The 23,381-nt window shown below is 43.6% G+C and overlaps 1 protein-coding gene across 5 annotated transcripts in view; it reads left to right on the top strand.

Moving 5' to 3' along the window:
- The window catches only part of TMEM182 (transmembrane protein 182), a 63,415-nt gene extending 40,235 nt beyond the window's left edge, over nucleotides 1-23,180 (top strand). For 4 of the 5 annotated variants that reach the window (XM_065929656.1, XM_065929654.1, XM_065929655.1 and 1 more), the window contains 2 exons: nucleotides 5,600-5,737; nucleotides 20,985-23,180. In XM_065929656.1, coding sequence (XP_065785728.1) covers nucleotides 5,600-5,737; nucleotides 20,985-21,205 — 359 coding nt within the window. In that variant the 3' untranslated portion in view covers nucleotides 21,206-23,180. The remainder of the gene's footprint in view (nucleotides 1-5,599; nucleotides 5,738-20,984) is intronic. The other variant, XR_010662377.1, reaches the window with a different exon arrangement.
- Nucleotides 23,181-23,381: the final 201 nt, after the last annotated feature.

The raw sequence follows: 23,381 nt of genomic DNA, 5'->3' as shown, positions 1-23,381 counted from the left end.
GCACATCTAGGTGTTCACATCTCCCCACTTGACTGCTCAGCTCTTCTCTTCCTGTGCCGGTTTCTCCCTAGTAGTGATTTCAGTGATAATGGTCCCCTCCAGTCATCGTGACCAGAGGCCAAGACCATCGATTCGTTTCCATTGTGAATGGGTGTGCTTCTTTCTTTCCCTTGGTCATTAAATATCTCACCAACCTTGACTGTATATATTGAGATTTCAGTGGGGACTGAGTGATAAGTTAGCAATTATCCACTTATTCATATGTTGTTGAGCATCCACTGCATGTCAGGTATAAAGCTTTTCCTAGAGTAGGAAAGATGGGCCAGACTGAGTCTTTGCCCTGCAGGAAGGCACTGGCCAGACGTGGATGTGGGAATCTAAAGAAGGGCAGTGCAGAGTGCTGCCCAGTCATGGGCAGGCTTGGGGAACTCGGACAGCGTGTGAGGCCAGGCCCCACTCCACGCTGACCCGCATTAGCTCATTCAGTCTTCTTAAGGGCGTGGTAGGATGGCTGCCGGTATTATCACATTACAGAGACAGAAAAGACAGATTGACAGAGGAAAGCTTGACGCTTCTGTGTGCACACGGACGCTTTCATAGAAAGGCGAGACCTGAAGAAGCCAATAGGCCTGGGAACTTATCCTTTAGCAGAGTGATGAACATGGAGATGTGACAAGACAAAGGAAAAAGAAACTTGAGCCTGGGTTGTAAATTGGGGGAAAGTGACCAGGAGAAATATATGAGAGAAACTAACAGAAGAGATGGGTTGTTTTGGTAGGTTTGTCTGAAGACCCATCGCTATGCTGACTTGCTGTCTTTTTCATGGCCATAAAACTCCTCCTCTAAGGTCCTCATTTCCCCGAAGTTTCTCCTTCCTCCCGCCAGACAAGGAAAACTCCTGCAAGTGTGTGCTGATTCTGTGTGCATTGGTTCCCATTTGACCCCAGCTCACAGTGACCCTGGTACCAAGCTGGCATGTGTGGGGGTGGCCTGTTCTGAGGTCCTTCACCTGGCTTCTGAGACCCTTGGCTTTCTCCCTACCACGACCTTGAGGATGCCAGAGGGGCAGCCCAGACAATGACTAACACCCTGGGTGTGCCCCAGCTCTTGCTCCTCCGATGGCGTCGGGGCCTTTCCCAAGGCCACCGCCGGCGGGGCAGGCACTTTCTGCCCCTCAGCTATTCCTTCGCAGCCAGTTTACAAGAGGGAAGTAAATAAACTCTGTCGGGCCTCTTAGTGTTCTCTTTGTCCTGAAAACCCACGGCCTGGGCAGAGCACGTGACTTGGCACGGCCTCCGCGGTGGAGCTCAGACGGCCGCGCCGGGCAGCCTGTCTCTCCGCTCCGGTGCCGGCATCACTGTATTTTTAGACCCGCCCGACATCGCCAAGGCAAGTGGTGTGTGGAGATGCAGGGCCGGCTTGCTGGCCTGAGCAGCAGAAGCGGCTTGCCCGAAGCTACAGCAGCATATGCCGCAGGCCCTCGTTTGCCGACGAGGACAGGGGAGGGGGTGGCAGGGCTTTGTTTTGGCTTCATTTTGGAACGGTTTATAGCTCTTCACGCTGTCTGTGCTCCAGGATGTGTCGAAACACAGGACTGGCTCTCTGAACTAGCTTTGTGAGGTGTCTGAGGCAAGATCACAAGCTTTGAAAAATGAACACCACTGAAGTTTATCTTGAAACTGCAAAGACAATATTTACATTTTTATAGACACAACAGAATAATTAATCAAAACACTATATAGATTTGGAATCGTGATCATTTGGATTGACTTTCCCCTCTCTGCGCTCTGCATGAAAGAGGGTTCATTGTGTAAATTAAAATATTACAAAATCCTGTCGAGGTGTCTTGATACCTTAACAGAACAGCCTGTTTGGGCGTACAGACGACAGCCATGAACACAGCCTTTTTCCTGCTGGTTTCTCACCAGCTCTAACAACAAAATCACTAAGTTATCTCTGCCCCCCTCCCCTCTCCCCATCCAGCCCAGCCCCCGCCTGGAGGCTGTAATGACTGCTTCAGTTGTTTTCCTTGGTCTGTGCTTTCTCCTGCCGGTTCATTCTCTGTCCATCTGCAGGAACGATGTGTGTGTGTGTCAAGCTGCTCAGTCGTGTCCGACTCTTTGCGGCCCGATGGACTGTAGCCGGCCAGGCTCCTCTGTCCTTGGGATTTTCCAGGCAAGAATACTGGAGTGGATTGCCATTCCCTTTTCCAAGGGATCTTCCCGACCCAGGGATTGAACCTGGGTCTCCTGCACTCACAGGTGGATTTTTTACATCTGAACCACCAGGGAAGCCCGTGAAAGTAATACTGTAAGGGTGAAAGTTTGATCAATTTAGGAAAATATAATGAGTACTTCAGGAGAACCATTTCTATAATGTCTGGTTAGTTATTTGACAATGTCTGTTGTTAATTTTCATCCTCCTCCTCATTACAACACCCAACCAAGGACCACTTTGTTAGGTTAGTTCACCAATTTATTTAGAATTAACAGAACTTCATTTCTTTGAAAACAGTAGTTAATTCTGGCTTTTCACAGATTGATTCAGATGAAGCTTTCCTTTAATTAATCCAAATTGTGATAATGTAGATTACATGTAAATCTATGCATATTGTATATCTTGCTTCATGTTCTAAGGAATTAATAGAAATTCAATATCATTTAAGTTGAGCTTTGAATTGTATTTAATGGGGGTAGAAATGGATTTTTAGAGATGTTTTCACTTGGCACAGTTCAAAGCTTTCAGAGACAGAACTTGCAGTTTTTATGGGCTCATATTAAGAACAAGCAAATAGATTGAGTATTCTCAGAGATACATTCAAGATCTAGAAGTCTTAAACAGTATATAAATCACTAACCAAACAAGAACATTCTTTAAACTTTTTAGCGTCTATGTACTAGAACTAAAAGATTGCCCTATCCTAGATCCATGAGATTAATAGATATCTTTTAAATATTAACTACATTGTTGACAAGAACATTTTATTACAAAGCATGTAAAAGTAATAGTAGTAACAAATATTTTTGATTCTTTACTGCATGTAACTACTTGTCATGTATGTTTTCAATCCTTCCTATAAACTTATTTGAAGGACAGTGCTTTCTGGTTTAGAAAACTGTGTTCTATCAGAGTCACACAGTTAGTAATATCTCAAAACACATGCAACGTAATTCACTTCATGTTGAAAATTCTCAGATTGCCTCAGTTTTACTTCAGACAGTGGAGGAACTACCCAATTCCGAGACGATTCTTCATTACCACTGAACATTTCCATTCTGGAATCAAAGTGTGCCACATATGCAAACTAGGTAATATAATTAGCTAAGAAACAGGAAGTTCCAAGAAATTCTGAAACAGGCTGAGAGTTGCGCACTTTGGAACACTGAAGCGCAGGCAGAAATAAAGGCTGTGGTGACTGCTGTAAGGAAGTTCACTTGGAAGCTCTGTCTGTATGGTCACAACTCTCCAGGCAGCCAGGACCCCCTCAATGAAGTACCAGTCTGTTGCTCCTGCGTTTTCGCAGGGACTGAGACTCCAAAGTCGAGTGGCTGTGCTAGAGTAAACCAGGGCCGGAAGCAGCAGGCTTCCGGTGTCACCCCACCGGTGTGACCCACCTTCTCTCTCTTGCAGTCCCCTGGCATCGTTAGGAGTCACTTTAGGGGCTCCAAAGAGCTCCGGTACCCAGAGCTCTCAGTCTTAGAGCAGAAAAGAATTCAGCAAGAGGCAAAGTGACAGATAAGAAGTGATTTCTTAGAATAGGTTAGTTGTGAGGTTTATAAGCAGACAAGTGAGAAATGCGGTACCCTGGAACTTACTGGGCTACAGTTTCATAATCAAAGGAGAAGTGGGGAGGGGGAGAAGAGCTTCTTTGCTTTTCTCGAATAGATGTCATGCTTCCATCATCAGTTCCTCCTCCGGGTTGAGCAGGCGAGTATTCTTGTCTCTGCGTGGTCAAGCTAGGTCCACAAATTATTGTTTTTGTGTGTGTACAGAACGTGTCCTATGGGTCACTAACTTCCTGAGCTCACTGGGCAGGATGTGAGGTGACAAGCACCTAAGTTTAAGTAACTATAAGTGGTGAATACTCAGGGCACTCTGATTCCAAAAGCTGTGTTTCTCTACGGTACTATGCTTTATAATTTGTCATGCTCCACTTTCCCTGGACCACCTCTTATTGACATTTACACCCCGTTTGCCACAGAACCACCTCATGATGGTGCAGTAAATGAGGTGCATGAAAGTGTAAACAGCGAGGCTCCTCTGTTATCTAGTAACTCTGGTCGGACAGGGAAGGCGAAGGTGTGTCTCAAAGCCTTCCCTCTTACTACCCACAGTCAAGTCGATCAGTACTTTCCTGCCCTGTGCCCCGAGGAGCTGGAATACAACCACAGAATGCCTCCTCACTCAGTCAGCCCAGCAGCCGTGCCCCACAAGGCACATCGGCCTGTTAGCTGAAAGTCTGCCCTTGTGTTCTTGCCTTCAAAACCCAGTTACTCACACCAAAATGCAAACTTCCTTTTCCTGTTTAACTGCAGTGGCTCCTCTCCTCAATATTCCATCTTCCCATCCTCCTTCCTCTTAAAGATTCTGGTTGATTTATCTGTATATATCTATATCTATATCTATATATTGGCCAGGTGGGCTTGTCGAGAAAAATCATTCTTTACTTTCTTATGAAATTTCTGTATATTCATAAAAATTGTAATTTCCCCAGTATGTTGTGCTACACTTTTCATCATTTACACATGTAGGAATTTGTTTTTATGTTTTAGCCTTTGGGAAATGATGAATTTGTTTAGTGGATCAGTAATGATCCCACTCAAAAATGATGATTAGAATTCCTTTTTATTCGATTACTATATGTCACCAAATCCACTATTTATTTATCACCAGCTGCATCCATTAATTCAGACTTACTGACCCTTGACTAAGAGACCACTATAACTTTTCATTTTAAATCTCAGAACAAGTATTCATAGAAAGTAGTAAGTCTTAAAATATCTTATTTTAAATCTCAGTCTATACAAACCTTTTCTTGTTTGGCTTTGCTTGTCACTTTTATTGCCTTAAGACTATTTTCCAATAGAGTCACAATCTAAATAGAAGCCTACTTTTTTGTTAGGAAACTGGGGGAACTGTTAGCAGCTTCTCAGGGATCACTGTGGTACGAGCATCTTCTTGGCAGGAAGTAAGAGGCAGTTTTGTGGATGTGAATGCCTTTTTATGTCTTTGTCCATTTGGTATAAACTCCTGTGTGTGACCCATCTGGGAACTTGCTCAAGAGGAGTCTTTCTAGAACTGTGAGTGCTCCCATTTCTAAATGGATAAGCTGGTCAGAAAAAGAGCTCCCGGGATATATTAAGCTTGTGCGTGGTATAAATACCAAGCTTGTGTTGGTAGAAGTTCGGCATCATTGAACCAAAGTCATCTGGTGAGGCTTCGTTTCAAAGATAACTCAGGACCACAGCCTGGGAGGCTGCCCAGCGTGCTGGGGCTGAAATTAGAAGCATGGAGAAGAGAGAAACTTACAGTGCGCCAGCCTGCCGTGTTCACAGTCTAAGTGTGCCTTACTCTTTTCCTTTTCTCCTGGGACCTGCAGTTTACCGTGGCTTCTGGGCGGTCCTGATGCTGCTGGGGGTGGTCGCCGTGGTGACTGCAAGCTTTCTGATCATCTGCGCAGCACCCTTCACCAGCCACCTTCTCTACAAAGCCGGGGGAGGCGCCTACATCGCCGCAGGTACGTCCAGTGTGAAGGCTGTGATTTCTAGCCGTGGAATACGTCTTTGTGTTTTCCAGTTCTGGTTTCAGAGGTGAGACTTCTAGGAGCTAGTAATATGTTAATATGCACCACAGTATTTCCTAAGTGCTGCCTAGGTGGCATACACTTTTCCGGGGACTTTGTGTTTTCCATTTGCTCATTGTTTCCACCTTCTGTGAATGAAGACAATAGACAGGAAAGCTCTGCTGTAAGAGCCTTTTAATCTCCCTTGTCCTGTTAAATTTCCACCCGTAAAACAGGAGTCATGACACATCTGTCTCTAACATCTGGATGTATGTGAAGCCTCTTGTGTGTGCCTAAGAAGATAGCCTGTTACAATATTACAAACCCTCATGATTTATTTATCTCAGGTGAAAATCAATTTTTTCTATAACATCATCATTCCATTTTCATAATTGTGGTTCATATGCGTTATCTAAGCACCTTCTCTGTAAAACCTGCATTTATTTTAGTCAGCTTTCCAACTAGTCCTTCTAAGTCCCACTGAAATGATCATAGTACAAATAGAAAAATAACTGAATAGGTGAGTTTTGTGAATTTTAAGACTTTTTCTCTTCATCAGGAATTAAAATTCAGAGCACTAACCTGAAAACATAAGCACAATATCTTTTTGTAAACATAAGAATTCTAGGAATTTAGACAGACGTCAGCCTAAGACCCAACTGTGGTGGAGGAAATGGCAACCCACTCCAGCATTCTTGCCTGGGAAATCCCATGGACAGAGGAGTCTGGTGGACTATAGTCCGAGGGGTCAGAGTTGGACACGACTGAGCACTAACAAGACCCAACTGGACCTGCCTTTGCTATGTTGCAGGGTCACATGAGAAGGTCCAGGTGCCTCACCTGAGACTGTAGTGACCATGAAGGATGGGACAGGCTGGGCAGCTCAGTGGCCTGTGTAGTTGCTGCAAAGATATCTCATGTTGCTACCCAGAATCATTTAACCAATGGTCAGTTAACAAAATGGCTTCTTTAAGGACTATTTTTGTATAAAAAGTATCCTTAATTTTGCAGAGGGAATAAGAAGAGTGATCTCTGCTCAAAGAGCTTAAAAACCCCACAAAACAACAACAGCAAACGAAACCAAAGCCCACCCTGGGGACAGGGGCCCTATCTAACCTATTCTGTCTTTCTTTTCATTTCTTATTTCAACTGTACTCTTCACTGAGTCTTCAGGGAGTCTTTATCAAGGACCCAGATTTACCCATCTGAGCTCATGAATTTAAAAATAACTTTAAATATTTGAAATATAGTTCACATACCACAAAATGTACCATTTTGAAATGTGGCATGCAGTGTTTTGAGTACATTTCCAGAGCTGGAAAAAGATCAGCCCTATCTCAGTCCAGAATATTTTTTTTTCTTATTGTATTACAAAGAAACCTCATCCTCCCCTCCCCTTCTGTCCCCTCCAGCTCTGGAAACCACCAGTCCATTATCTGTCCCTGTGAGTTTCCTCTTCTAGACATTTCATATCTGTGGAATCACACTGTGTTTGGCTTCTTTGACTTAGATCTCATGACTGATAATCTATCTACACTTCATAATTCCATTAGACCAAATCCCTTATTCAAATCCTAAAAGCTGATGCTATGAAAGTGCTGCACTCAATATGCCAGCAAATTTGGAAAACTTAGCAGTGGCTACAGGACTAGAAAAGGTCAGTTTTCATTGCAATCTCAAAGAAGGGCAATGCCAAAGAATTTTCAAACTACCGCACAATTGCACTCATCTCACATACTAGTAAAGTAATGCTCAGAGTTCTCTAAGCCAGACTTCTACAGTGCGTGAACCGTGAACTTCCAGATGTTCAAGCTGGATTTAGAAAAGGCAGAAGAACCAGAGATCAAATTGCCAACATCCATTGAATCATCGAAAAAGCAAGAAAACTCCAGAAAAACATCTACTTCTGCTTTATTGATTATGCCAAAGCCAAGCCTTTGACTGTGTGGATCACAACAAACTGTGGAAAATTCTTCAAGAGATGGGAATACCAGACCACCTTACCTGCCTTCTGAGAAATATGTATGCAGGTCAAGAAGAAGCAGATAGAACCAGACATGGAACAACAGACTGGTTGCAAATTGGGAAAGAAGTACGTCAAGGCTGTATATTGTCACCTTGCTTATTTAATTTATATGCAGAGTATGTTATGTGAAATGCTGGGGTGGATGAAGCACAAGCTGGAATCAAGATTGCTGGGAGAAATATCAATAACCTCAGATATGCACATGACACTACCCTTATGGCTGAAAGTGAAGAAGAACTAAAGAGCCTCTTGATAAAAGTGAAAGAGGAGAGTGAAAAAGTTGGCTTAAAACTCAACATTCAAAAAACTAAGATCATGGCATCTGGTCTCATCACTTCATGGGAGAGAGATGGGGACACAGTGGAAACAGTGAGAGACTTTATTTTCTTGGGCTCCAAAATCACTGCAGATGGTGACTGCAGCCATGAAATTAAAAGATTGGAAGAAAGGAAGAAAGACTATTACCAACCTAGACAGCATATTAAAAAGTGGAGACATTTCTTTGCTGACAAAGGTCTGTCTATTCAAAGCTATGGTTTTTCCAGTAGTCATGTATGGATGTGAGAGTTGGACTATAAAAAAAGCTGAGCACTGAAGAATTAATGCTTTTTGACTGGAGAAGACTCTTGAGAGTCCAACCAGTCCATCCTAAAGGAAATCAGTCCTGAATATTCATTGGAAAGACTGATGCTGAAGCTGAAACTCCAATACTTTGGCCACCTGATGCGAAGAACTGACTCATTGGAAAAGACCCTGACGCTGGGAAAGACTGAAGGCAGGAAGAGAAGGGGACAACAGAGGATGAGATGGTTGGATGGCATCACTGATTCAATGGACATGAGTTTGAGCAGGCTCAGGGAGTTGGTGATAGACAGGGAAGCCTGGTGTGCTGCAGTCCATGGGGCTGCAAACAGTCAGACACAACTGAGCGACTGAACTGAACTGGAATCCCTTATGTGCCTTAAAACTGAGCATCTTCTTCACCAAATAGATTTTCTCACCCATATCACACTCTAGTCTCACTTCATTCAAAGGTCTAGTTATGGTGTATATTTTCGCATGATCTTCCCAGAAATAATCTCCCTCTACTAAAATGTAAAACCTTTCTTTCTAGTAAAACCTTTCTTTCTTCTTCTTTGATTTTCCATCTTTTTAAACCTTTCTCCATAAAGGGAATATGTACTAGCAGTAGTCCAGTACTTACATTATGGGCAACATGATTGTTTTAAACTCAGAGATACTGTGAACCTGGGTTTTGTCTTATTAGAGAATTGTGTGTTTGTGTGTATGCAGTGTTCTTGAAAAAATTGTTGGTCATTTTTTTTTTCCTTTTTATAATTTGAGAAAATTGTGTATCTAAAGAATTAGTTCGGCTGAGGACTCTGAAGAAAGGTGAAGCATCTGATTCAAACCCATTCAGTGGGTTTTCCCTCTTCAATGGGTCTCTGGCTGCATTGGGTATGGGGCTGAGGTCCTCTTGGCTCAGGACTTCATGCGAGAGGGAGGAGTCAATGTGTTCCAGGGGTACGGTCCTGAAAGCCACTCAAGCAGACAGTTATAAGAAAACTTCAAATCCGACTTTTAATTTCCTTCACAGACCAATTATTTACTGTTTGTGTATGGCTGTTTATTTCCTAAGAACACAAGGAGGTATTCCATTGGATGAGAGTTTTTAAATTACTATTTTTTTTTTTTTATCAATTTGAACAGTAAAAGTGATGGCCTCAGGAATACCTGAAACTTACTGTCTAGTAGCAATTTCCACCATGAGACACATCTTTTAAAGCAATTATGGGGCTTTAATAAATCATCCATAAGCCTGAGTGTTATTGAGAGACAAATTTTACAAATCTTTCAGTTGTCTACTGTTTCCACCCCCAGATTTCTTAATAGGCGATTAATACTCTCCGATTGGAAATGGAAACTTAGACTATCCTATAGGGACATTCGGGAAAATATGCTCTGATCACTAGGTTTTGGGGGCAGCCAGGACTTTTCTGTACTGTATTTAACATGGAACCGTGCATGTAGTCATTTACTGAGTTAAACTGGATCGAATTTATCGAGCTTTCCGTGGTTAGAGGTCACGTTTTCAAAACGAAGAGTTCCCATTCCAGGGGGCAAGTATTCCAAATCCTCTCATTTTCAGGGTGTGCTGGTCACTCCAGACCTCGCTCTCTCCCCATGCCAACTGTCCGTGCTGGGCCTGGCAGTCGGGAACAGGTGTCACCCGGGCCCGCAGTTGCCGTAGCTACTTTATGCACACCACAAACAAGACACTCTCTCTTTATTTGGACCGACGGCCTTGAGAGGGCGGAACCACATTCCGACTGGCCTTGCTGGTGTGTGCACACAGGGCTCTGGCGTCAGCACGCAGGCCGCTCGGGCGCATCCCACGCACGCATGGCCGTGGCGTGCTGACGTCACAGCTGTCAGTGTGAGCTGGCGTGGGGTCCGCGGTCTTCCTCACGCTCTGTCAGCGGCTCTAGCAGAGTCTGAAGGCCCTGTGTCGCCACTTCCCGCTCTGGGCCAGATGCCTCCTCCAGCCGGGCCGTGTGTTCCCCACGGAAGTTCAGTTCCGGACCAAGTGCGACGTGATCGTCAGGACGTGACAGTCCCCGAGTATGTTTAAGTGAGTCTGTGCCACACCGCTCCAAGGCCGGAAGAGTGGCAGAGCTTTCTTCCAATGTGAACTCCGTGGGGCTCAGCTATGGAGGGCTGACTCATGGCTTCTCCGCAACCTGTGATAACTGATGTGATAGGAAAGATGTCAGAAGGCGTGGCATTAAAAAACATTTGAATTATGTGGAGAAAATCATTGTGTGGCTGAATGTTCCTAACGCCCAGCAAAGCGACGTCAATGCAGGAATTGCTGTGTATGAGTAAGATCCCTGAGTGTACCGGAAATAATGAGGACGGGGTTTGGCATGTTCTGGGACACTGATATTGTGTGATAATCCATCACAGCTAAAAATGGTATTTTATCAGCTTATCAGGGTATAAAGAAGGCTGACCGCCAAAGAATTGATTGTTTTTAATTGTGGTGCTGGAGAAGACTCTTGAGAGTCCCTTAGAAAGCAACGAGATCAAACCAGTCAATTCTAAAGGAAATCAACCCTGAATATTCATTAGAAGAACTGATGCTGAAGCTCCAATACCTTGGCCACCCGATGTGAAGAGCCGCCTCATTTAGATAAGACCCCGATGCTGGGAAAGACTGAGGGCAGGAGGAGAAGAGGGCAGCAGAGGATGAAATGGTTGGACGGCATCATCAACTCAATGGACACGAGTTTGAGCAAACTCTGGGAGATGGTGAAGGACAGGGAAGCCTGTTGTGTTGCAGTCCAGGGGCTCACAAAGAGTCGGACACGACTCAGCGACTGAGCAACAGGGTAGAGAGATTTCTTCTCCATAATTGAAATCAACTTTTCTTGAATGCAACCTGGGATTATATTTTTTTTCTGCTGGGTGTAGAGCTCCACAGAGTCTCAGCTGGGTCGAGAGGGCTGGGAAACTTCTGAATCTTGGCTAAATGCCTTGTTAGCATCTCACGTTGGTGAGACTGCTCACTCGTCTTGTGGTCAGAGGAACATCGAAGCCCGCACTCCAGCCCCAGGGTATGCTAGCCAAAGGAACGCCTTGGCGGTGCAGTGAGTCCTTTGGAAGGTGATGGAGGCCAAGCTGTGGCCTGACTCCTGCCCCATTCAGTGACCGCAGGGCACACCCTTTCCTTGTCCACACAGCTGTTTCACACACTGCCGTGGCCCACCAGGGACGTGAGTGGGGTGAGACACCCCGAGCATGTCCTTCTAGTCTGGAGGACAGTGCTTTCTAAGAGGGTCGGAATGGGAGCCCCTAAAAACATGGGTTAGGGGGGTAAGTGGATGTGAAGGGAACATGACATCTTCTTCAAGACGGTAAAACTGACTCAGAAGCACATCGGATTTATGGTGTGTTTTCTTAATTCATTTAAAAGATCAGTGGAATTTGTAGTAGTTCATGGCAAACCACGCTCATTTCTAGAGAAAACACAGATGCGATGGATGCATACTGCAGGAAACGTTTTTTACCCTAATGCCAGAAAAAGTAGTTCTTAGAATCCCAGGGACATATATCGGATATTCACTCTCCTTCGGCTGAGACCAAACATATGGCTCACAGGAGGCTCGGGGGTCATGCCCGGCTCCTCACATCTTCCTCCAGATAAAGCCAAATGGTCAGAGCAGAGAAGAGTGTGGAGGAAACAGATCAAGAGCAGGAGGGATCAGGAAGAACTGCTGATGGCCTGGAGGCAGCGTCCTCCACTTACAGGCGCACACACCTCTCTGAGCGCCCCTGCCCTCTCCAGTCCTGCAGTGAGAGGCTCAGACTATAAATAGCCGCTGACCCCAGGGGAACTGAGGGGACCTCCCCGTGAGGGAAACTGGCCTGGAGGGCCTGCAAGGGCTTGCCAGGTGGCTTTGCTAAAGCTTCTGTCTTCTTAGCAGGCAAGAAGTGGACTTTCAGAGAAAATCAAAAGCATAACTTCTCAGTATGGAACCAAATATACACCAAAGTACAGGAGTTGAGCATTTTATTCAGGGCTCTGGTCTGTTGGAGGTGGGCGGTGGAGGAAAATAGTGATGAATAATAACTAGCCATTGCTGGTATGTCAGGCGGAGGAGAATTAGTGTTGAAGGAGAATTAGTGTCTTGGATTTTCCGGAAATGCAGAATGGCTGCTCAGCTTTTCCTTGTGCTCAGTCCAGAGTCTCAGGTGTACAGATGACTCTTATGTTTCTAAGAGTACCTGTTTTTGTACACTTGCCTTGCATCTTCAGTTGTCACATTTGGGGATTTGTCTAGGAAAATCATCGTGTTGGATTCTGATACTGTTCTCATGTGGAATTTTAATATCCTCAATCTGACTTTTTTTTTCCCCCATAAATATCAAGTACCAGAGTAAGTCAACCTTGGCGGGTATTAAATAGGGAAGAGCTTAGAATAGTTATTATTTACAAAAGTGCTTTAAAGTCATACTACTTTTCTTTCTCAGATTCTTCTTTGAAAGTTTCTTTTTTCTCCACATTGCTTCTCAGCTGAGATTTGTGGCATAGACTGTTAGAATCAGACTTGCCCTGTCTTGGTTTTGAATGGGAGTCAATGTGGTAGACACAGGTGCACCTCGAAGAGATGAGGGTTTGCTTCCAGACCCTTCTCTGCTATAATCCATTAGTGTGCAATACCATTATGTCTAAAAAAATGTACTGACCTTAATTAAAATATACTTTACTGCCACAAATTGCTAAACATCATCCGAGACTTGACCAGGTCATAATCTTCTTGTAAGAGGAACAGCAGAGATCAGCAATGCCAGATCACCCTGACAGGTGTAACAATAGTGAAAACGGTTGAAATAGTGTGAGGATGGCCATGATGTGACACAGAAATGCAAAGTGAGCAAATAGTGTGTGGAAAAATGGCGCTGACAGACTTGCTCGGTGCAGGGTTGCCACAGACCTTCACTTTACTAAAAAAATGCAATATCTGAGACGCACAATAAAGTGAAGGGCAGTGAAACAAGGTCTACCTGTATGTGACAGTAAAGCAAAGGGACAAGTCCCCGGAGGAGGAATTCAAAAAGGATGCATCACAGTCAGTTTAACCTCTGAGCCAAATGATGACTATAGAGGGGAGGGGGGCGTGAGGGGAAGAGAGGAATCACCCCCGCCCCCACCACCCCAGCCTTGGCTGGTTGCACCATCCTTGCTGGGGACCATCTGGACTGTGGTTAACTCCTGCCCAGGTGAATCGAGGATGTGAGAGGCCTGCTCAGTAATAGCTTTGGTGGAACTTTTTTGAAAAAAGCTTCAATTTAAAACGTGGATAAATAAATGCTCCCCACCCCCTTTTAAAAAATGTATCTGAGCTGAGAACTAGAGTAACAGGCCTGACAAATGAATGCATTGAACAGTTAACCTCCACACTGAGGAGTCTTAAACATGTCAGGTGACAAGACTTTCTGGCCTATAAATAGGATCTCTGGTTTGGAGTGAATTTTGCCAAGGTGGACAGACAGAGTGTGTTTCCATCTGCCTCATTTTCCTTTTCCAAAGTACGTGTATCATTTACATCTACTGTTTACTCTGTGCTGTGAGGGGTTTAATTTGTTTGTGAATATTCTGTTTCCACACCCTTGCCCCAAACTGTCACTTGCTGGAAAAATAGCTAGTAGTGGACAGGGCATATTGCTTTCTTCATTGGATTATGTTGTGTGTTTTCTGAGGCCTTTTTTCCCCTTCACATACACTTTCTTATGTAGAAGAGAAGCACATGAGGTATAGATTTATCTGAATGATCAGATCGACACAGGCTGGATTTTCCTAGGAAGAATCTCTGCTTCCTATGACTAAGGGGCTGCTGTGGAGGGGAGGGAGGCTTGCTTGACTGGACAGTGGAAACAGAAAACGTCCTTAATACGAATAAGCTCCAGTCTGGATTCACCTGATGCTCTTTCTGAAATGATCCCTAGACGGGGGCTGTGAGCTGACGGGCGCCACCTGGCGGACGATTCCAGCAAGGCACGGGCAGACCCGTGAAGTCTCAGAAAGGAGAATCCACGGCAACCTGCTTCTCGTGCCTCTTGGCCCGTCCTGGAACAGTCCCGTCACGTGAGAAGCTCTGATGCTTCAGAAGGTTTCAGAGGATGATATTTCTAGCCACAGCAAGAGCGCATGCCAAAGCTCAGTGTTGGCTACGTGCTCGTCCTGCCTGGGGCGTCTTGCTCCTGGAGTGCTTTCCTCTTCATTTCCCTTATTGCTCTCTTCGGTGGGCACTTGCATCATCTCTGTCTTACCAGTGATGAATCGGAGACACAGAGGCGTTAGAAAAATGCTCAGTGTTACTCAGCTAGGAAAGTTTAAACTTTCTAAACGGTGAACCTGAACCAGGGTGGACGGACTGCAGCCCTCTGCCCTTCAACCACCAAGTACTTCCCGAAACTCAGCTTCCGCAGTAGACCCTTCCTTGGCCTTAGATGAAACTACTTCTCAGGTCAAACGCCTCACTACTTGTGAGTAGATGTGGATACGCCTGCACAGTCATTCTCTATCTATCATTGATAATTGTTTCATAAGAGAGTACAGAGTATTGAGACTTCCCTGGTGGTCTAGTGGTTAAGACTCTGCTTCCAATGCAGGAGATGTGGGTTCAATCCCTAGTTGGAGAACTAAGATCCTGCATGCCAAGGGGAATGGCCAAAAAGTTAAAAAAAAAAAAAAAAGAGAGAGAGAAAACAGAGTATTGAATATAAAGGATGTTTAGTGTCGGAAATTATCATGCCAATCTACAAAAGTAGTAAGTATTTGAAAACTCTCATCGATAATACCCAATACATAGATTTCATTGACTAAATAAAGACATGAGACCAGAAAAATGACCTTTGTACAAAAAATGCTCTCCAGGTTGAATTTGTGACATTTGTGATAGAAACTATGCATAGTCATAAGCCTGAAGGACTCCTCACCACACAGCCAATAAGAAACCCACCTTGCTGTTGATATGCCATAATTATTTGTCCATTTATTTGTTTTATTATGATCACAAAGCTTCATGGGCTTTGGGAGCATATTTTGATTATGCCTCCAGTAAGCTATTTTATGAATTTTTGTTAGACTTCAAAAAATAGAAATTATAAAATTCAATTGGAGATAATTTGTGCTTTCAAAATGTATGACCTAATTTAAATACAACTTCATTTAAAAAAATTATTACCTGAATATTGGCAATACTTTCTATTCCTGCTAAAATCACTGTGGCAGGTGGGTTTGAAATATAATTCACTTGTCTCTCAAGACAGCTATTGCTTATGTTTTTATGAATTTCTTTTTGTAGTTAAGATTTTTCCATAGTATTAGTGCTGACCCACAGGAGACTCTTCACTTGGTGGGTGGAGCAAATCAATAATTGTTGCTGTTCAACCACTAAATTGTGTCTGACTCTTTGTGACCCTATGGACTGCCGCACACCAGGCTTCCCTGTCTTTTCACTCTCTCGGAGTTTACTAAAACTCATGTCCATTGAGTAGGTGATGCCATCCAACTCTCTCATTCTCTGTTGCCCCCTTCTCCTCCTGCCCTCAATCGTTTCCAGCATCAGGGTCCTTCCCAAGTGTTGGCTCTTTGCATCAGATGGCCAGAGTATCAGAGCTTCAGCTTCTGCATTAGTCCTTCTGATGAGTATTCTGGGTTGATTTCATTTAGGATTGACTGGTTTTCTCTCCTTTCAGTCCAAGGGACTCTCAGGAATCTTCTCCAGCACCAGTTTGAAAGCATCAATTCTTCATCGCTCAGTCTTCTTTATGGTCCACCTCTCACATCCATACATTATTGATCCAATCATCAATAATATTGCTGTTCATCAGCAGTCACAATATCCCACCGGTAGGAGATGCATCTCTCTGGGTGTGAACACACATCCTCTCCTCCCACCCCACCACATTCACTTTCCAGCACAGGTAGCCACACACACTTCCACCACATTTTTTTTTGTTCATTCATTTTGTTTCTTGTTTTGATATATTTTCAAACGTACAGAAAAATGGTAAGCCCCTTCACCCAGAGACTCCCTTCACATTTTGCTAATTTTCCAAACAATGTCTGTTAAAGAAAGCAAAAGAATCAAGTCCTGGAACATGCTCTGTGTTTAGATGTTTCAGTTGAGTATCCTTCAAACCAGAATAAATCCTGCTTTGACCTTCGTGATCTGGGCTCTTCCGAACAGTACAGGCCTGTGGTTTTCTGGGACATTCCTGAGTTGGTTTGTCTGACGCTTCCTCAGTAGTGGGTTTGGGTTCTTCCCTTTCCACTGCAGTATCACAGCCGCTGCGTTGTGTTCTCACTGAATCTCTTGCGGTGGTAAGTAACGTCAGTCTGTCCTGTCCCTGGTTTTACCAGCCTTGATCCCTTGAGTAAAGTGGGATTTGCCAGGTTTCTTCAGTGTAAAGTTGCTGTTTTTTCTTTATGACTAATACGTGTTTTGTGGAAAGAGACTCTGAGCTGGTGTAAATATTTATTTCCCATCTAAATTTCATCTACTAGTTTTAGTATCCATTTTTGTTTCTTGCCTGAATTAATTCTGACTTAAATGATCGCCTAGCAGTGATTTCTGATTCAGCTCTTCCTTCTGTATTTGTAAGTCAGCATTCTGAATGAAAGGCATTCCCTTCTCCCTACTTATTTATCCACTTGCTTATTTATATCTCTGTGGGCTCTTGGATCCCTCTTTTGTTTGATGAGATGTAAAGGGCTTCTGTCATTATTTGTTTAATAGTCAAATGTTCTTAGGACTGGCTAGGAGAAGCCCCAAGATGTGTTTTCTGAATGTCCACACTATTCTCTGAGCACACTTGTACTTTTTTGGTATAACATGATGTTCCAGATTCATCTTATACTTTCTGTCCCAGCCTGGACTCAACTGTTTCTCAGAGATGCCCTGAATCCCATGTTTAGAAGCCAAGATCTGGATGCCTGGTGTGTTCCATGGAACTGGGGTGGGGTTACTCCCAGACTTTCACAGGGAACAGCCAGGAAGTGTATATAGGTACATACATGCACAAAGGTGTGTGCACACATTTGCCTTTGTATTCATTCATTTATCCATCTATCTAAAACCATAAATTCACACCAACACATTCAATTCTAAAAAAGCACCATAGAGTTCATTCTAGCTTTCCCCCTTTTCAAATTTGTGACTCCCTTTTCAGGAGTGAAGAACTTGACTCCAGTTTGCCTCAATATATGTATGTGTATGATCAGTCCCACTGTAAGCATAGTCTCCTGACTCTTCTTTTGGCTACTTACTTCATGCAGCCCACATCATAAATTTTTGCTGCCATATTAGCTAATCTGTTGGCCTTTGGTGTAAATATTGATTGAGTTTCCCCATGTTTGTTAGTTCATTTTCCTTCTGTTTGTCTGTCTGTCTGCGCACACACACACACACACACACACACACACACACACACACGACACTGGCGATGTAATGGGTTATGAAGAGTAGGAAAGCACTCTTTTACCCCAGGGGTATAATCATAAGCTGATCTGTTATGAAGTAAATGGACTATGTCTCCAACCAGTGAACAAGACTGTATTGGTAGAAACCACTATTATTCGTTGCTTTCAGGATGTAATTGCTCTTCAAAGAACAGCAATAATTAAATGTAACTTAATTCTTCCTTATTGCGGATCATCTGCATGATGTTCTACAATACATTTTAATAATTTTATTTATTTGTTTATTTATTATTCTTGGCTGTGCTGGGTCTTCACTGCTGCCTGGACTTTTTCTCTAGTTGCGGCAAGTGGGAGCTACTCTCTAGTAACGTGCGAGAGCTCCTCATTGCTAGTGTCCTCTCTGGTTGCAGAGCACGGGCTCTAGGGCACACGGGCTTCAGTAGTTGCAGCTCCCAGGTTCCAAAGCGCAGGCTCAATAGCTGTGGCGCACAGGCTGTGTTCCTCCGCAGCGTGTGGAAACTGCCTGGACCAGGATTGAACCCATGTCCCCTGCACTGGCAGGTGGGTTCTTTACCACTGAGCCACCTGGGAGGCCCCTACAATGCTTTAAAAAATATAGTCTAAATTCAGTAAGACTTTTACAATTCTTGAAGAAAAGATGTATAAAGCTATTAGTTTTTCACCAAGGAAATTTTTAAAAATAAAAATACCTGAAAGCAAAAGAGATTCACATGATGCAAGAAAGATTAAAAATATGTATATATATTAACAAATAATAAAAAATGTTTGCAATGTGTTTGCAAAGGGTATGCAGATGACCAAGTCAAACCTTTACATTAGCAGAGCACACTGTCAGTGTATTTGCTGAAAAAAATGCATTGAGATGCTCAGAGTTGCTAAACGGCACATGGCCTCACCATATTGTTGTCACAGTCTGAGGCATAATTCTGCGAGAAGCTTGCTGGCCGGATCTGGCTTCACTGTTTCTTTGTGATCCAGTTGTCGTGCAGTGATTAGACGGCTCTGCTCTGCGCTGCGATGTGTACATCCACATTCAGAAGGCAGAGTGAAGGATGGTTCTTGTTAGTGAAGCCATTGTGTTGACTCTTCACAACTCTGTAGCTTGTATCATAATCAGGGTAAAGTTTCGGCTCTGATGATGACATACTTTGACATAACATGTGGTCCCTTCTTCTCAAGATTCTTTATGAAATTGATGACCCAGGAGGGCGAGGACACCTAAATGCTTTAGGAACATGGTTAACTCCACAAGAGCGATGGATGGCTCAGCTTGTAACCCACGTTAAATGCTCTCTTCTCTCCATGTTTTTCGGCCTCTGCTCCTAATCCAGGGTGGTGCCTACCTTCCAGACAGACTAGCAATTAGAATGTGGAGCTTTTATACCCAGTGGTTCAGTTCATTCATTCAAAGAGTACAGTAGATCCTTAACAAGTTTGGATTAAACTTCTGGACAAATAACAAGTGACCTCAGGTATATTTTTGTTGTTGTTCAGTCGCTAAGTTGTGTCTGACTCTTTGCGATCCCATGAGCTGCAGCATGTCATGATTCCCTGTCCTTCACTGTCTCCCAGAGCTTGCTCAAACTCATGTCCTTTGAGTCAGTGATGCCATCCAACCATCTCATCCTCTGCCACCCGCTTCTCCTCTTGCCCTTAATCTTTCCCAGCATGAGGGTCTTTTACAATGAGCCGGCTCTTCACATCATGTGGGCAAAGGATTGGAGCTTCAGCTTCAGCATCAGCCCTTCCAGTGAATATTCAGGATTGATTTCCTTTAGGATTAACTGGTTTGATCTCGTTGCAGTCCAAGGGACTCTCGAGGGTCTTTTCCAGCACCATGATTTGAAAGCATCAATTCTTAGCACACAGCCTTCTTTATGGCCCAGCTCTCAATATCCATACATGAGTACTGGAAGTATATTTTGCTTTGGGACAAATTCATATATGGGGACCTGTCACTCATTCAATGGTAAAGCAACTTAGCAGACTCTCCAGACTGCAGCTAAGTGCAGTGGTACCACCTCCTTCTGCTGTCACGGTCACAGCCAGGTGGAAAAGCATGTGCTTAGCAGTAGTCTCAGATTTCCGCATTCATAAAGCTCAACTGCCATATTATTTGATAAAGTCAAGGGTCCAACACTATGATACTTCTCTGCCCTTGTAATCCCAACAGTATTTTTGAGTAGGTGGATTGCAGTTTTATATTGAAATGGTTGGTAAATTATGTTGCCTTCTGTTTAGTAGTTTCCCTCCCTCCCTCTTCTCTTTCTTTCTTCCTCTTTTATTTAATAAGGCTCTTGATCGTGAATCCACAGAAAGTTTGTTAGAGTCACGTATGTTCTTTTATATTAGTTCAGTGCTCCCATTTCTGTTTTTTTCTGGTACTTACTTGGCTTCTGTTTTCACTGTCACATTTAACTACAGCACCAGTTAGCTGTAGTTATAACTGTTATATTGTTATACCAATAGTCGAAAGACTTTGAACTAAAAATCAGCTAGGAAAGTTACCAGCTGAGTTTGCATAAACTTGAAACTGGGGGTTCAGAGCACCTGTTTCATGAGTATGTTGTACATGTTGAAAGAAACAACATATAACAATGCTCATCACAAACAAGACATACAATAAAGACGGATAAATGTTGGAAAGTAAATTCTGCTAGGCAGGGCTTCCCTGGTGGCTCAGACGGTAAAGAATCTGCCAGCATTTCAGGAGACCTGGGTTCAATCCCTGAAGATTCCCTGGAGAAGGGAATGACAACCCACTCCAGTTTTCTTGCCTGGAGAATCCATGGACAGAGGGATTCTTGCCTGGCGGGCTCCAGTCCACGGGGTCCCACAGAGTCGAACACGACTTTCACAATAGCACAAGGGATCTTTGACTCTTAGGTTCACAAGTGCCTGATAGAGTCCCTGGCACACAGCAGGTGCTCAGTCAGTACAGGCCAGCCACTGTCCTCCTCCTCTGCAGCTCTCGCCCTCAATGCCCTGAACGTTGAAGATAAGTGATGTACCTAGGAAGCATGCAATTGCAGGTCTGACACAAAGTAGGCGATTTAGCTAGAATTGGATTCGGACAGCGTTATCATCAGGTGTGTGACTGGTCTGCTAGCACTCTCGGGCAGACATCTTCAAAAGGCTAAAGGTGTCTTGTTCTGTCCCCTCAGGCGTCCTGTTTTCCCTGGTGATGATGCTGTATGTCATCTGGGTCCAGGCGGTGGCTGACATGGAAAGCTACAGACACGTGAAAATGAGATACTGCTTGGACTTCAACCCCTCTGTGCTGTACGGCTGGTCCTTTTTCCTGGCCCCGGCGGGGATTTTTTTCTCCCTGCTGGCTGGATTACTGTTTCTGCTTGTTGGACGGCACATTCAGATACATCACTAGTCAGACTGCTGCCTTCAGTGTCTCCTTGAATGATTTTAAAACAGAGCTTTTTTTCTTTTTTTCATTTTGTCTCCATGATCCTGGCATAGAGTGAGTGAGTTACTTGCTATTTGAATTAGCCATTGTGATTTTCTCTCATAAGAGGGTCCTAGAATCTCTCCACGTGCTTCTGTCCTGTCTGAGTGCCCTCAGGAACCTAGTTTGCAGGTAACATGGGCCTCATCTCTTTAACTATACTTGTTGGAGTTTGCAGGTAACAAAGGCCTGAAAGTGCAAAATACCATCACCAGGGGCAAATCATGATTTGATTTAAGCCTCCTTCACATTCACTTCTGCTGCTCTTAAGCAAAATTCTTGGGAGGGTAATTATGAACAACAAACAAATGTTGTCAGAGAATTAACTCTACTTCTCTCTGTACGTAAATATCCACATACACAGGTACCAGCTCCTGTGAGCAGATTATTCACCACTTAAAAATAGATCAAAGTTGCTCCCTTAGCAGGAGCCACACAAACTCATCTGTTAGAATGGGCCCCTGCAAAACCAACCTGTATTTAATTCTGCTTTCTTAAGCAAAATTAAGTTTGGTTATGTTAAGTTATTCACTTAATTGTGCATGCTTATATAAATCTTAAGCTATATTTAAAAGAAGCAAATCTCTATACCAAATCACAGATAATGCAGATTGGATTTTTGTGAACTGAAAGTGACTTAATTGTATATGGAATATGGTTGAAAGTATGTAAAAACCAAGCGCCTGTGCTTTGTACATAATTCTATTTGATATTTTAAAATTTCCAGCTAAAAATTATATTGCTAATCTGTCCAGCATGTGAAGATTTACTGATGACATGTGTTTTTAATATGCACTCACTATAAATGTCCAAAATGCTTCCAGATGAGGGTGATAATAGTCTTGCTTTATTAAAGACTATGAAATATTAACTTTCCCCAAGATCTTATGGGTTGTAGCTCTTCTCATCATTTGATGCCCTTCACTGTTGACCCTCCCTGTCTTCAGCTTTACAGCAAGTACATTAGCGTTTACAGATCTGCTATTTGCTTTAACCTCTTGGAGGAAAACTTCGTGGGGCGGGGGCGGGGGCGGGGGGCATGTAGGAATGATTATATTCACTAGGGTAGACATTTTGCATATCAAAGATGTTTGTTTGGCACTAGTTTTGATGCAAATCACATCCATCTGAGAAGCCTAGGTCCAATCTGCATTCTGGAAGCCCCCTGACAGAGGACTCGCCTAGTGAAGGCCGCCCTGCGTGGTGTGCAGACTGACGTGTTCCAGACACAGCGTTTCTCTCTGCAGCGGCTGCGGACACCAAGGGCTTGAGCCGGAGGCGGACGAAAGGTGGCCCCTTAGAAGCCGAGCCTGGTGGGGCAGAGGCGCTGGTCCCAGGTGCCTCATCCCCAGTCCTGAGATTGTCTCTTCTGTGCACACTTTGGCTTTTCCTGTAAACCTGGTTTACTGGGAGGGTGCTCTGGGGAAAAAGATGAAGGTCTGAGGTGTGTGCAGATCACGGGGCGTTTTAGGGGTTGCCTACCGACCGGACTTTCCTGTTAAAAAAGAAAAAGAAAGAAAAGACTTCAGGGCCTTAACTGATTTCTCAGGCGGTTTCAATTTTGCCATAAACGTTTTCCTGGTACTTTCCTTTGTGTTCTTCTGTTTCATTTTTTATATTGCTCCATTTATTTCTTTGCTTTTGGCCTGATTATTACAAAAATAATTATGGGTTCTGTTATGCGTGTTGACTGTGATATTAAGTTGTGGCATGCTATTAAATTTTCCAGATGATGCTAGATGTATTTGATTAACTCATGGCATCTGTAAAAACAATTCCTTTTGGTAGAACTTTGGAATGGAGCCTTTTTCTAGTGTATTATACGTCATTCGAATTTCATGTGCAAGCTGTTTTGTTGTTTATTTTTTTTTAGTAAAGGTTTGAATATTCGTAGTTTTCAGATGGTTAGTCTTACTTTCTAATATTTGTGTGACTACTATATATTTATTTATCTTAAGGTAACTGGCTGAATATCTGATGTACGTGACACTTTTACACAGATCCACACTTTGGAAGTAATAGTTGTAATGCATTGATCACATTAATTCAAGCATATTGCCTGATCTATTTCAGCAACAATCCATGGAGGAAAGGTGAGTTG

This window comes from Muntiacus reevesi, chromosome 3 (assembly GCF_963930625.1).
Source record: "Muntiacus reevesi chromosome 3, mMunRee1.1, whole genome shotgun sequence".
Lineage (NCBI taxonomy): Eukaryota > Metazoa > Chordata > Mammalia > Artiodactyla > Cervidae > Muntiacus > Muntiacus reevesi.
Note: the sequence above shows the minus strand (reverse complement) of the source record. Positions and strands in the feature narration are given on the sequence as shown.